The 12,154-nt window shown below is 38.7% G+C and overlaps 2 protein-coding genes across 3 annotated transcripts in view; both read left to right on the forward strand.

Annotated features, from left to right (window-relative positions):
• Window positions 1-12,154, forward strand: part of ndufb6 (NADH:ubiquinone oxidoreductase subunit B) — a 334,342-nt gene that overhangs the window by 308,618 nt on the left and 13,570 nt on the right. The gene's annotated exons all lie outside the window — the stretch shown is intronic.
• The window catches only part of npnta (nephronectin a), a 47,500-nt gene that overhangs the window by 12,040 nt on the left and 23,306 nt on the right, over window positions 1-12,154 (forward strand). The window contains exons 3-4 of one of the 2 annotated variants that reach the window (XM_062431474.1): window positions 4,075-4,125; window positions 8,245-8,337. In XM_062431474.1, coding sequence (XP_062287458.1) covers window positions 4,075-4,125; window positions 8,245-8,337 — 144 coding nt within the window. The remainder of the gene's footprint in view (window positions 1-4,074; window positions 4,126-8,244; window positions 8,338-12,154) is intronic. The other variant, XM_062431482.1, reaches the window with a different exon arrangement.

Here is a 12,154-nt window from a genome sequence, read left to right on the forward strand (position 1 = left end):
AATTCCTTGAATTTAGTGGTTATTTTTAAAACCAATGGAATTCCACATAAAAGTGGCTAAGTGCCGTCTTTTCACTTGATGTTCGAGTGCACTGCAATATTTCTTATTTTGTTCAGGAGAATACAGACCCTCTTACTTGAGTTTATGGCCCCAGTGTTTTGTATTCCTTTTAGCGCAGCCAGATTAACCTAAGGTCTTTGCAAGACAAGTCTATCTTATCCACCTCCTGCATCATGTCTATTAGAAACAAAATATGATGATTTATTCTTACATAAACACTTGGAGTCAGAAAAATAAGTTATGCTAATGTTTTTTGGGACAGACCTAGAGTCGTAGCTTCAGGGGGGTTGATTTCATGGTTTAAAATTAGATGTTTTTTGCAATAGTTGGCCTTGTTCAGAAACCACCTACATTCTCCCCAGGCCTTGACACTTAAACTACATAATCTGTGTTGGAATTAGTTGGGCAAAAGCACCACTGTTTTGCTCAATTGTATCATTTGATGGTGTTTTTTTGAACATGAGGCCAGACTCAGCAGTGATCCTGGCAGGGGTCAGCCATCTCAAAGCCCAATAGCTCCCAATGCATCTAGACTGGGCTCCATGCCTCACAGCTTCCAATGTCCAGACAATTCAAGGTGGAATAGATGTTTGTTTTGGACAAGGGAGAAAAAGAAGATGGCTTTATTATCACAGAAGCTTAGATTAGGGGCAAAATATGTTTTCGTGTACTCATATTTTACCCAGTTCAAATCTAAAAAAAGAGTTGACACAGCACATGCTGTAGCCTAGTTACAGTCCCTTGAAACAATCATTGTTTTGCCTCCAGACTTCAAGCAGGATAATACATCAGAGGTGGCATTTCTTGAATAAGAAATTAAGCAGTCACATTACAAAAATACATTTTTGCATCAATTAATCAACCAGCCAAACAGCAGTGTGTGAACATGTTTTCTGTGTTGTTCTGGAGTCCCACATTGTTCCATGTTGAGCCAAAAATATCAGCAAAATCTGAGCTTAAACAGCCTATAAAGCTGGTTCTTTTACTTAATCACATTTTCTTTCACAAAACCATATTTGTTCTGTGACTTAAATCACTCTCTGATTGCTTACCTTAATGCTTCCAAATGTTCCTGACCAGGTGCACAGCTCAAATCCATACATTTGAAAATACAATCAGTATTCCATCAAGTCATTAAGATGATGATTTAAACCAAAAAGGAGGGAGGCCGAAGGTTTAGGGAAGAAAGGGAGTGTAATCATGGGTGCACGTATGTGTGTGGAAGTGCACCTTTGTCTGCATGTGTGAGAGTGTACACAGTCCCCACAGATTTCAGGTCTTTGTAAATGTATGTGGTGATACAAGAGATTACATTGGAGCTAGCAGATTGTGGTTTTCTCAGTCACACTGCTGAATGATCGGTTTGTGCAACTCTTCTCAAAGAATGAAGAATTTAATGGATCTGCTTTGATTTTTTTTAAAGCCCCCAGAAATTGAAGAGTGAGGGAGATAGGAAAGCAAAAGCTAAAAGTTGGTGAAAGTAGAAATCCTGAGGTGTAAGGGAAATGGTTTAGAGGTATGGAGTTAAAGATGATTGCTGTTGGAGATGTCAAGAGATGGAGACAAGTGAGAAAATCAGGCAGATGGAGAAAGAGAGAGAGCTTTAGATTTATAGTAGACTGAAGCTCCACTTATAAAGTTCTGACAGGCCATCCGGAAGGCAGAGCTACACTTCAAGCTACTTATTCTACCCAGCTGCCATCATGAACATTTTACTGCCGCTGTGAGCATTTGAACATTTGTTCAGCATTTGTATTTGTAAGTGCATTTTCAGTGATATACAGTTTACAGTAATCACACTAAAATACTTTTCATCTTTCCTAGTCCTTTAGAAAGTACCTAACCAACAAGTTAATCCCATTAGTCTTAGTGTACAAATGGTCCACTCACTCAGCAAAAGCAGGAGCTTTGGTTACTTAATAGATTTGATGTCAGGTGATAGAGAAACTTTGAGGTTGTTAAAGAGACAGATTTATTCGATGTTCTGAAGAGTAAAATCAGACAGTCTCTCCTGGAAGGTCTTCTTAATATTGTACTCAGTTCACATGAAAAGTGACACAAATGGTTTTGTCTAAAATGAAAAGAGAGAGATTTAGAGAGAAATTAAATAAAGTGGGTGTGAATGTTGGATTGTCAGTTTTGGAAAGTTACACAAATGGTTGGACACAGCATTCCCCCAATCTTATGTTTGAAAGACATTAGGGGAGGAGGTTTCTGAAGCTATTTGACCCTTTTACAAGCAATTCTGATGGTGTGTACTGGCCCCTTAAGGGATTGGAGGTCAAGGTGGTGAATAGCTCTAGAACATATACGTTTTGTTTTGTTTTTCTCCTGAACTTTAAACATGCAATAATGGATTTTGAAAACTGGGGTTAGGGTTAGGGTTAACGAACATAACACTAACATCACCTTTACAGTTCATCTGGCAAACTTTTTAGCAAACAGTAGCTCATTAAAGCTTATTGCATTACAATTAATTTGGGGTCATGTTTCTGACCACCTCATGAATGTGAGACCAGCATTCAGTTTCCTTTTTAGCTCTCCACCAACTCCAGAGGGAAATATCCAGGTCTTAAATGCTCCACTGCCACTTGGTGCTGGGGAGGTAGGGTGGAGTGTGTTTTCATAACTTATTAAAAAAAACTTAGAAAAGCTGCCTGCTGTGGCCAAAAATGACGCTGATAACATCAGTGAGAGTTAACCAAAACAGTAATAAGAGTGAACCAAAACAGTAAAGTTGTGGACTGGAAAACCAAAACAAAGACACTATAGCTCTGAGGGCAGTTGAAGACATTATTCTCTGACGGTTTGTCATTACCAGCAACTCCTTTCACATACAACTTATCATGTGGTCCACTGTTAATCTAAAAATTATAGCAGCTTTAACTAATACCTCAACAAAGTGTTTTAGTGCCCAGTTTGTTGTGTAGTTGTCATGCACAGATATTATAGAGATGTATAATTGAGAGGTGAATTGGTCCAATATCAACACATTTTCTGGGGATACTGTTATATGGTATTAAATTAAGTCCCCCCAGAATTCTCAAAAATAGTTCTGGTAGAAAGGCACATATAGATTTTGGGTTGAGTATCACCTCCATATTAAATGGATCACACTTTATAATTTCCTTAGAGGTCCGGTGGATTTTACAAATCCACAGAGACCTGGATTTAGTTTGATTGAGTGCAGTCTTTGTTTTGTGTGGACAGGATTAAGGCAGGACCTCAGAATTGGTTATTCGAGCTTACAAGTGAGCGAGGAAAGCAGAAAAGTGATACTTCAGTTTAAGTAATTTACTTTATCACGATTGTCCACTTTCTTTCATGATCACTGAGATGTAAAGGCCAGGCTAAAAGTGTGTCTTTTGAGCTAATAAGTTGCAAATAATATGGTAGGAGTTGCTCATGAAAAATGAGAGGTGGTATGTGCAGAAATAAAAGGCTCATGTTCCGAATTACACAATTCTGGCTTTAAAGGCTCTTTGAATCAATGCTGATATAAAAATCAAATTGGCTAATTAAAATATAGTCTGCCCACAGGCAGGTACATGCAGAATTTACGTTTATATTGAAGGAATATGGGCAAAGATCATATAGGGTAGGTAGGTAGGGTAACTTTATTGATATATTCTTTGAAAGTGATAAACAATAAATTCATAAATAAAAAAACTCAATTGTCAATGGGAACATCTGAGACTCCAGAACTGTGTGTGTGTGTGTGTGTGTGTGTGTGTGTGTGTGTGTGTGTGTGTGTGTGTGTGTGTGTGTGTGTGTGTGTGTGTGTGTGTGTGTGTGTGTGTGTGTGTGTGTGTGTGTGTGTGTGTGTGTGTGTGTGTGTGTGTGTGTGTGTGTGTGTGTGTGTGTGTGTGTGTGTGTGTGTGTGTGTGTGTGTGTGTGTAATATTTGTTTGTCAAAGTGACAAGCATTGCCCTCTAACATCATGTTTATTTATTTTTTCTCTCAAAGACTAAACAATGCCCGCAACCTTTGTTTGTTTGGCTATTTGTTTTGCAGCTCTCTTCGCCTTAACTCACAGAGTAGTCGGGATAAGGTGCCAGCCCCAAGGTTAGCTCCACATGTTTCTTGAAATAATCTTGCTAGACATGTATTGCTGGGGGCACATCCTCTCAATCCTGGGCTCACTCACTTATTTATAAAGCCAAGCCCACTCCACCCCTCCGACACCACTAACACATCACACGCCGTGGCAGTGGCCATCTTCTTCCCTCTGGCCTCAGATCTGTGCAAACAGCTCAGACTCAGCACACCTAATTTCACCTCAAGCCATGTCTAACAGGAATTATGCTGAAGTACTTTAATGTGTCATTAGGATTCAACTGCCCCAGTCAACCTCTTGAAATACTAATTCAGCCCTTAAAGGTGAAATCCATAATGTTTTTTAATTAATGTAGATCTATATATCCATCAGTATGGATCAGAGTAAGAACAGGGTATTTATTGCAGTTATTATGGATATTATGGACGCTCTGCATAGTTCCGTGCTAGATTGAGTTAGTCAGGTTGAGAAGGCCAAATCAATCATACTAAATCACTTAAGTAAACAGAATATTCACTGTGATATTACCTGGTCAATCAGCGACATTTTCACTGCATGTAAACTCTTAAGGAAGTGAAACATTTTGGATCCCAGACACTAGATTATGTATCATCTTTACTTTTAGTTTCAACATTATGTAGGTTGACATTAGTTCTTACTTAAAATATTAAGTAATCAGCAGAATTATTTTATTTTATTTAATAATTGATCATTGTCATTTATCAAGCAAAATTGCCAAATATTAGCTGATTCTGATTCTTTGTTGTAAGCTGAATAGTTTTGAGTTGACTATTGGGCTGACTAAATAAGCAACTGCAGGTTTTCCCCTTGGTCTTTAGGCATTTTTTGTGTGCATTTTATAATTAATAATTAATTTATATATATAAATAATTATATATATATATATATATTAATTAAATAATTTAATTAATTTATATATATATATATATATTAATTAAATAATTTAATTAATTAATTGGTTAGTTGAAAAAAGCAAATTAACTGATAATGACATTATCGTTAGAAGCAGCCCTCGGGTATTATTATATTGAATGTGGAATGAAGGAACTTGCAATTAGCTCAGTCTTGATTCTCTCATATTACTTTGTGACACTTTGAAGTTATGTCTGATACTAGTATAACATATCTTACGCAACATCAGTATCAGTCAGAAAAAGTTGTGCCTAGTAATGCCTTTGTGTTTACCATCAAACAGCAGTCAATAAATCCAAAGAATCTGCATCCACACCAGCCTTATGGGGTCCAGAGAAGCGGCTGATGTAAACCAGAGTGAAAGTGTGTCATCGCGTGGCATGTTTTGAATGTGTTCATGGAACGAGGGTCATACATGCTATGTTTGGCCTTCCAGCTGGTACAGACATTTTTAGTCCTCCGTGTCCTTTGCTGTGGTTAATGAACACTGGCCATTTCCCTGATCTCTCTGCCAGGCCAGAGACTTAAAAATACCCTCAGAGGCAAAGCCTGTTGATGGCCGCCTCTGATCCTGCTAATCAAATCCTCCTCCATGTAGGAGAATAAAAAAAATCACTCCACTCGACTGCACTCTAACTAAAATCATCAGTAGCTTCTTTTGTTATGTCTGCTGGCCAGACTGAGGTCTAAAAACATTTCTACTTCCAGAAAAATATTTTACTTGTCCTTAAAATGATTTGTGCCATGTTTAATTTGTAATTGTGAACTTTGACTGTTCAGTGTGGCTCATATCACAGGTCTCTCCATGTGGGGTAACAATGCTCTCTTTCTTTTTGATTAAATAGCCTTATAAATTGGAATGAGTCTGGAGATGTTATCTTCTCCAGTAAGAGGATTCATCTCATACCTTTGTGCCTTTGAATTCACTTTGAACAATGTTACAGACTGAAACCTGAGGAGCTGCGCTTGTTCCTTTTGGATAGCCCTAAATTGCAAGCTCCATGTGTGTGAAGGGACATTTCAGAGATTGTAACTCAATTCTGAATGTATTAATTTTGTATATAAAGAGTATAATTCAACCCTTTCTTCTTCAGCTCTATTAGATATCCCTTGGGCTGTGTTAAAGCAGCTTTCACTTAATTTCTAGCATTTATAAAAATCATTGAATCCTGAATATCTCTATCAAGGCTGCACAATGCAGTATTAAAATGGCCAATGTCATCAAAGATATCATCACATTTTGCAGGATTTCTCCAAGTTGATATGTACATACTCAATATCATCTAAATGTAGTTCTAAATGCACAATCTGGTCAAACATTTATGGCTGTTAATGTAAAATAGACCACACATACACAAATGTGACAGATCAGTTATATGAAAACAGCATGGTTATGTGGGCTTATCCAAATATGTTTTGTACAAAATTTGGCAGTGGTACAAAAGTGTTTTGACAAAATGATTAAATTATGTAAAATGTGTGCAGGCTTTTCTTGATAGATGAACTAAAGGAATGCAAGAGATTTTGCTTAGCTTCACTATTCTGGAGCAGAAACATAAAGTGCTTAATGGTGGGGCTTTTTACTCCACAAACTGAGATCATGTTGAGACTGACATAACCCACTCTTTCAATTCAAAGAGACCACGGCATTGATACAGCAGGGGTTCCTGACATTGAGGGCTCCCACAAAACAATGTAGGGTTGTCTGGCAACACATTGCAACTTCAACAGGCAATGTAAATGAGCCAATCAAATATGTGTCATTGCACATTCTTTGTAGCTTACGTTGTAAAGTGAACAATTGTTCTGATTATCCCTCAAACACCAAAACATGAAAAAAAAAAAAAGATTGTCGCAGTCATTAGTTATAAAAGACATCTAGCATGTGATAAGCCTTTAAAATCATATCATCTTACTCAAACTGAGCTACCAGAATCATATTTCATCTTCTCACCAGCACAACCCTTTGCATTTTTTTATGCAGTGCTATTTTCAGTATGGCCCAACTTTCCACCAACTTTAGCTGAAATCTATAAAGTAGTTTGAGCTATTTTTGCATTTGCAGTCATTGAGAGAAACATGTTGAACCAAAGCTGTAACCTCTTTGAAGGTAATACTTGACTAGAAGGTTGCTTGGGTGTATTATATAAGTCATCACTGACACACCAATATAGTTAACCTCTATACTGAAGCTGTTTCACCACAAATAAAACATAGTATGTACAGTACAGTGTGACAGTGGATGCACATAATCACACCTTTATACAACACAACACAACAAAATGACTGGTGTGATAAGCACTCTCCACCAGAATCTCCTTCTCTTTCTCTCTCTCACACACATAAGCACACATACTGTACAAACACACATACATATGTACTGCTTCCACCACAGTGATAAATTAAGCCCTCTGATTGCACTGTATTATGACAGAATTAATGAAGCTTTTAATGAAAATTAGTAACACTAGGCTGAGGCCCCATGTCATGCTCAGCAGCAAGCTGCAGTGAGAACACTCAGATAAGCAGGGCAAGCCTCCAGCTCACTGAGACAGAACACGGCATCAGTAAAGCCGTACAACTCTAGGAACTACCACATATCAATCATCATACTCTCTCGAAGTATCACCATCCACGCATCATGTACGATCTGCAGGGCAGGTCTTTAAAGAGGCGGTAATTATAATCTATTATCTTGGTGCTCTAATTGTTTCAGCTTCAGTCTAAGGGGGAATTATTATTCATCGAGGTAATCCTCTTTGGCTGTATGCCAGTGTAAATATCCGTACTGCATTTTGAAACCAGGGGAATCAAAACTTTGCTTGGTGGTAAAAGGTCAAACTCCTCGTTTATCACATGCAGAAATGATTTAATATCAATAAAACATTTCCAAGATTCAGTGCTGTGCAATGTGAAAAAAATCACAATGTTGTTATAGCTGAAAATCTGCATTTTATTATCATGAGTCAACGATAATAACGCTGTCACACAATGAGAAACCAGCATTTCCTTTATGTATGAGGCATCAGGCTGTCTTAATGCTGTAATGTGGAGTAAACAGATAATTTACAGCCAGGGGGTTGTGGAAGTCAAGAAGCTGTAGGATTAAATGTTTTGTCCTCTGATCTGGTGCAAGTAGTCTGCCAGGGTGCTGCGCTGATCTGTCTCTTCCTCTTTGAATCCTTCCTGAACAGCTGTGTGCCAACCTGGCTGTAAGCACGGAGACTGCGTGGGACCCAATAAGTGCAAGTGCCATCCTGGCTTCACTGGCAAGACCTGCAATCAAGGTGAGCTCTCGTCTGGAACTTGTTGACACCATGAAAACACAGCTGTTACTTTGCAGTTGCGTGTGACTTTTTTATTTGTCTTAGGGCACTGAAATGGAGACGTACACCACATAGAAATGGGGAGACTCAGAATATGTATGGTCCTCCTGAACAGATCATGACTCAAAAGTCCCCCCAAGCAACATACAGGCCTGCTGACATGCACATATTTCCAATGAAAACTAAGTGAAGAAGAACCCCTGCCCTAAGCGATCATTGTTTATTGTGGCCAGATATCCACCGCACAACACCAAAGTATTAAAGTTGCCACTTACTCACAGAGCGGAAGCTGGTTTGCCACCAGTCGTGAAATGCTTTAATCACAATGAGGGGAGGAGGAGGAGAAAGAGAGCTGATTCAGCTCAAATGGAAATGAGTAGTGAGGCAATGTTGAATGATCTCCGGAGTGCATCCTCTCCTCTCCTCCTAAGATAACATCTCAATTACTAACCTGAGATAACTTGGCCTGGCTGTGTGTGTGTGTGTGTGTGTGTGTGTGTGTGTGTGTGTGTGTGTGTGTGTGTGTGTGTGTGTGTGTGTGTGTGTGTGTGTGTGTGTGTGTGTGTGTGTGTGTGTGTGTGTGTGTGTGTGTGTGTGTGTGTGTGTGTGTGTGTGTGTGTGTGTGTGTGTGTGTGTGTGTGTAGGCTTGACTTTCTGTGCATTTTCATTACTGACAGACTGACATGTTGAAAAGCATTAAAGCTTCACTGTTAGCCATAAATTGACGTGCATCCAAGCAGTTTGAAAATACTTGTGGAATTCACGCCCTAAGACAGGAATAGGATAGTGTGTAATTAAAAACAAGGGTGGGGGAGGAGGGGAGGGGGTGTTGAAATCCTTTCCGGAATGTTCCAAATGACTCATCCTGCATTTCGAGGCTATAGGTGGCTCCTGTCTGCCCGGCCAGACGGCTCTACTTTGTCTTAATCTGCAACAAAGGGGAGAGGGAAAAGGATCTGTGTCCCATATCCAACTACAATAGACCCTGCTGCCAACGATTCAGACAGACTAATCTGACAAATGCGACTCCAAGACCCTTTAAAGATGAAACTTTGCTTTCAAGTGTCCATTGAACCCCCTTTTGTCCAATAAACTTCAGACGTTTTACAGAGCTTACCATTTTGCTCCATTTTGAGTGGCAGACTCAGCCTTTCAGCCTATCTTGGTGGCAATAACTTTAGTGTTCTGAGCTGGCGCGTGCTATGGAAACCAAATTAATTATTCAAAAGCCATAGATTAGATTTTCTCATTTAAATTCAGCCTCTGTTAAACATTGATTTGAGGTTTACTATTGATGTGCCAGGTGGCCAATATTTCGAAGCATTCTAATATCCTGTCCCTCTGGAGCACTACATTTATCTTGAGGAGTCAACTGGTGAAGTAGAATAAGTTACCCTCTGGTTACAGAGCCGCTTGTCCGACCCCGATGCAACTAAAGGTCACTATTCACCCCGATGGCTTTTAAATCACATTTTGATCTGTAAATTTGTTTTGGAGAAGATTATGTCCCCAAGTAAAAGGCTTAATAAATAATAAATGGAATCAAGCAAATATTATAACACAGACTTATTGTACATAAACCTGCATTTGTAGTGAGATGTCTTTCAATAAACACACATTCTTTTGCTCTGAGTAGGAGGTGTGTACAGATGTGTGGCCCTGGAGGCACTCTGATTAACAAGAGTGTTAAACACTTAAAGAACACCGGTTGTGTGGAGCAAAAACAAACCACAGAGGAAACATGGGTGTTTACACTAAACACAAACACAGTAGATATTGTAGGGTATTGATTTCATCATTCTCTGAATCAAAGCCATATTTTCCCTCTATCAATCTTTTATGTGCTAGTTCTGTTAGTAGAAATTTATACTTCAAGGACTGCATGTCTTCTTTTAGTGCCAGCTCTTTTCACCTGTCAAATAATCTCACCTCAGTATTTATTTCCTTTTGACTACTTGTCCTGTACAGAAAATCTCAACACCTAAATGGGGTGGCATTTGAATGAATCTGATTATTTTCACCATTAAATTAACATTCAATCAGCTGTCAAGAATAATAATCACTACTTTGAGAATCCCTATCATTTTGAAAAAGCGCCTCCACCTTTGGTGCTGATGAGAATTGTATCTGTCATACAACATGGTGAGGATAGATGAATACGCTTTTGCTGCACAAATAAACTCATTATAGTGATAATCTGTTTAACAATTTGGCAGCACACTCCCCCTGCTGATCCAATCATTTTAATAAGATGATTATTCCGTGCAGGTGGATTTAATTAGGTGTAGTTGACCTGCTGTTAAGACACTATTAAAAGATTTTGCTGGAGGAGTGACGTCTCAGACATCAGAAGCTATATAGCTGCAGTGTTTCCAGATGCTGTTTTTTTCTCCATGTCTCTCAGCCGACTATATAATGAATACTACTTCAAGTATGATAGTCTAACACTGAAGTTAAAATAGGTATACAATTTCTGTTTTTACATCACTGTCTCAAATATTTTAAGATTGCTTCCACTAATCTCATGAATTTAATTCAGTCTAAGTGCCAACAAGTACTTTGTGCTTGTTGGTTTAGAATCCTTTTTTGTCACTGTTTATCTCCCTGGCTGTCTGCTGTTAATACTTAAACAGCTGCAGGTATTTAAAGTATTGCATGCATGTCATCATACTGCGTATTTTCCCTTATTTCTCTAAATTATATTTATTTTATCTATGTGCTCTTTTATAGCAAAGTCATTAAAGGGAATAAATATTTGACCAAAATTGAGCAAGTGGGAAATAGGAACATAAATCAAATTGATAGAGCTGATATCCTCTTAACATTCAGTGCTGGTGGCCAGTAAAAGAGATGAGCAAGTCAATTCAAATTAATTAATTAATTAACTTAGAACAAATGTCAACAAAATGCCATGACAATAGTACTGCCTTAATGTGTCTTGATATCATTCGCCTGCTTCGGACCAGTAATTGGGTTTCTGAAGCAACCTGTTTTAACTATTTTGTTATTTAGGCCAAATGATGCACTTTTGTCATTTCACCAACATTCAATGAATCCCAACCTACTCTCATAACCCATCAGTTAATAGTGCTGAATATGTCTTTGGGGTCGATTGTGCCCAAACATATATGGATCTATACTGTCCAGTACATGTATGTAAATGAGGATTGACAATATAGTGTAATCAGTACAATGCTACCATTAATTACGGCTTCAAAAATGACCAAGTTGAACATTTTTTGTTTGTTTTGCATTTCATTTGGTTTTACAGGTGCACAGTTGCTGGGTGGATAGATGGATAAGCATAAATGGGGAGGGGCTGTTTGGGCTGTCAAGCAATCTATGTTTGAATCTCGAAATACAAATTAAGAAGGGATCCTCTGAATCAGTGACATACTGTTATCTTATTTCATGCCATTGGGATGACCAGTGCAAATCCCAGTGGGCCAGTCGCTATGTGGGCCGTTTGAGCAGCCCATTATACAAAAAAAAAAGCGAGTGTGCCACTTGAGCAGCCCGTTGTACAAAAACGAGAGTGAGAGAGATACGTCGTCAGCCCAGCAGCAGCAGCTAACCACCCACCCCACCATCAGCTGGGCAGGTCTGTGTAATAAAGTCCGGGGCATTTTTTTTTTTTGTCCCAGCTCGACCCTGCCCTCATGACAAAAAGAATGCAGAAGAGAGGGCAGAAGGAAAAAGGGCACAAAAACCCTTTCACTGCTTCTCCTGTATGCCCTTGATTTTTTTCTGATACTCAGCTCATGTCCAATTCCCACAA

The sequence above is a fragment of the Scomber scombrus genome, chromosome 2 (genome assembly GCF_963691925.1).
Source record: "Scomber scombrus chromosome 2, fScoSco1.1, whole genome shotgun sequence".
Classification (NCBI taxonomy): domain Eukaryota; kingdom Metazoa; phylum Chordata; class Actinopteri; order Scombriformes; family Scombridae; genus Scomber; species Scomber scombrus.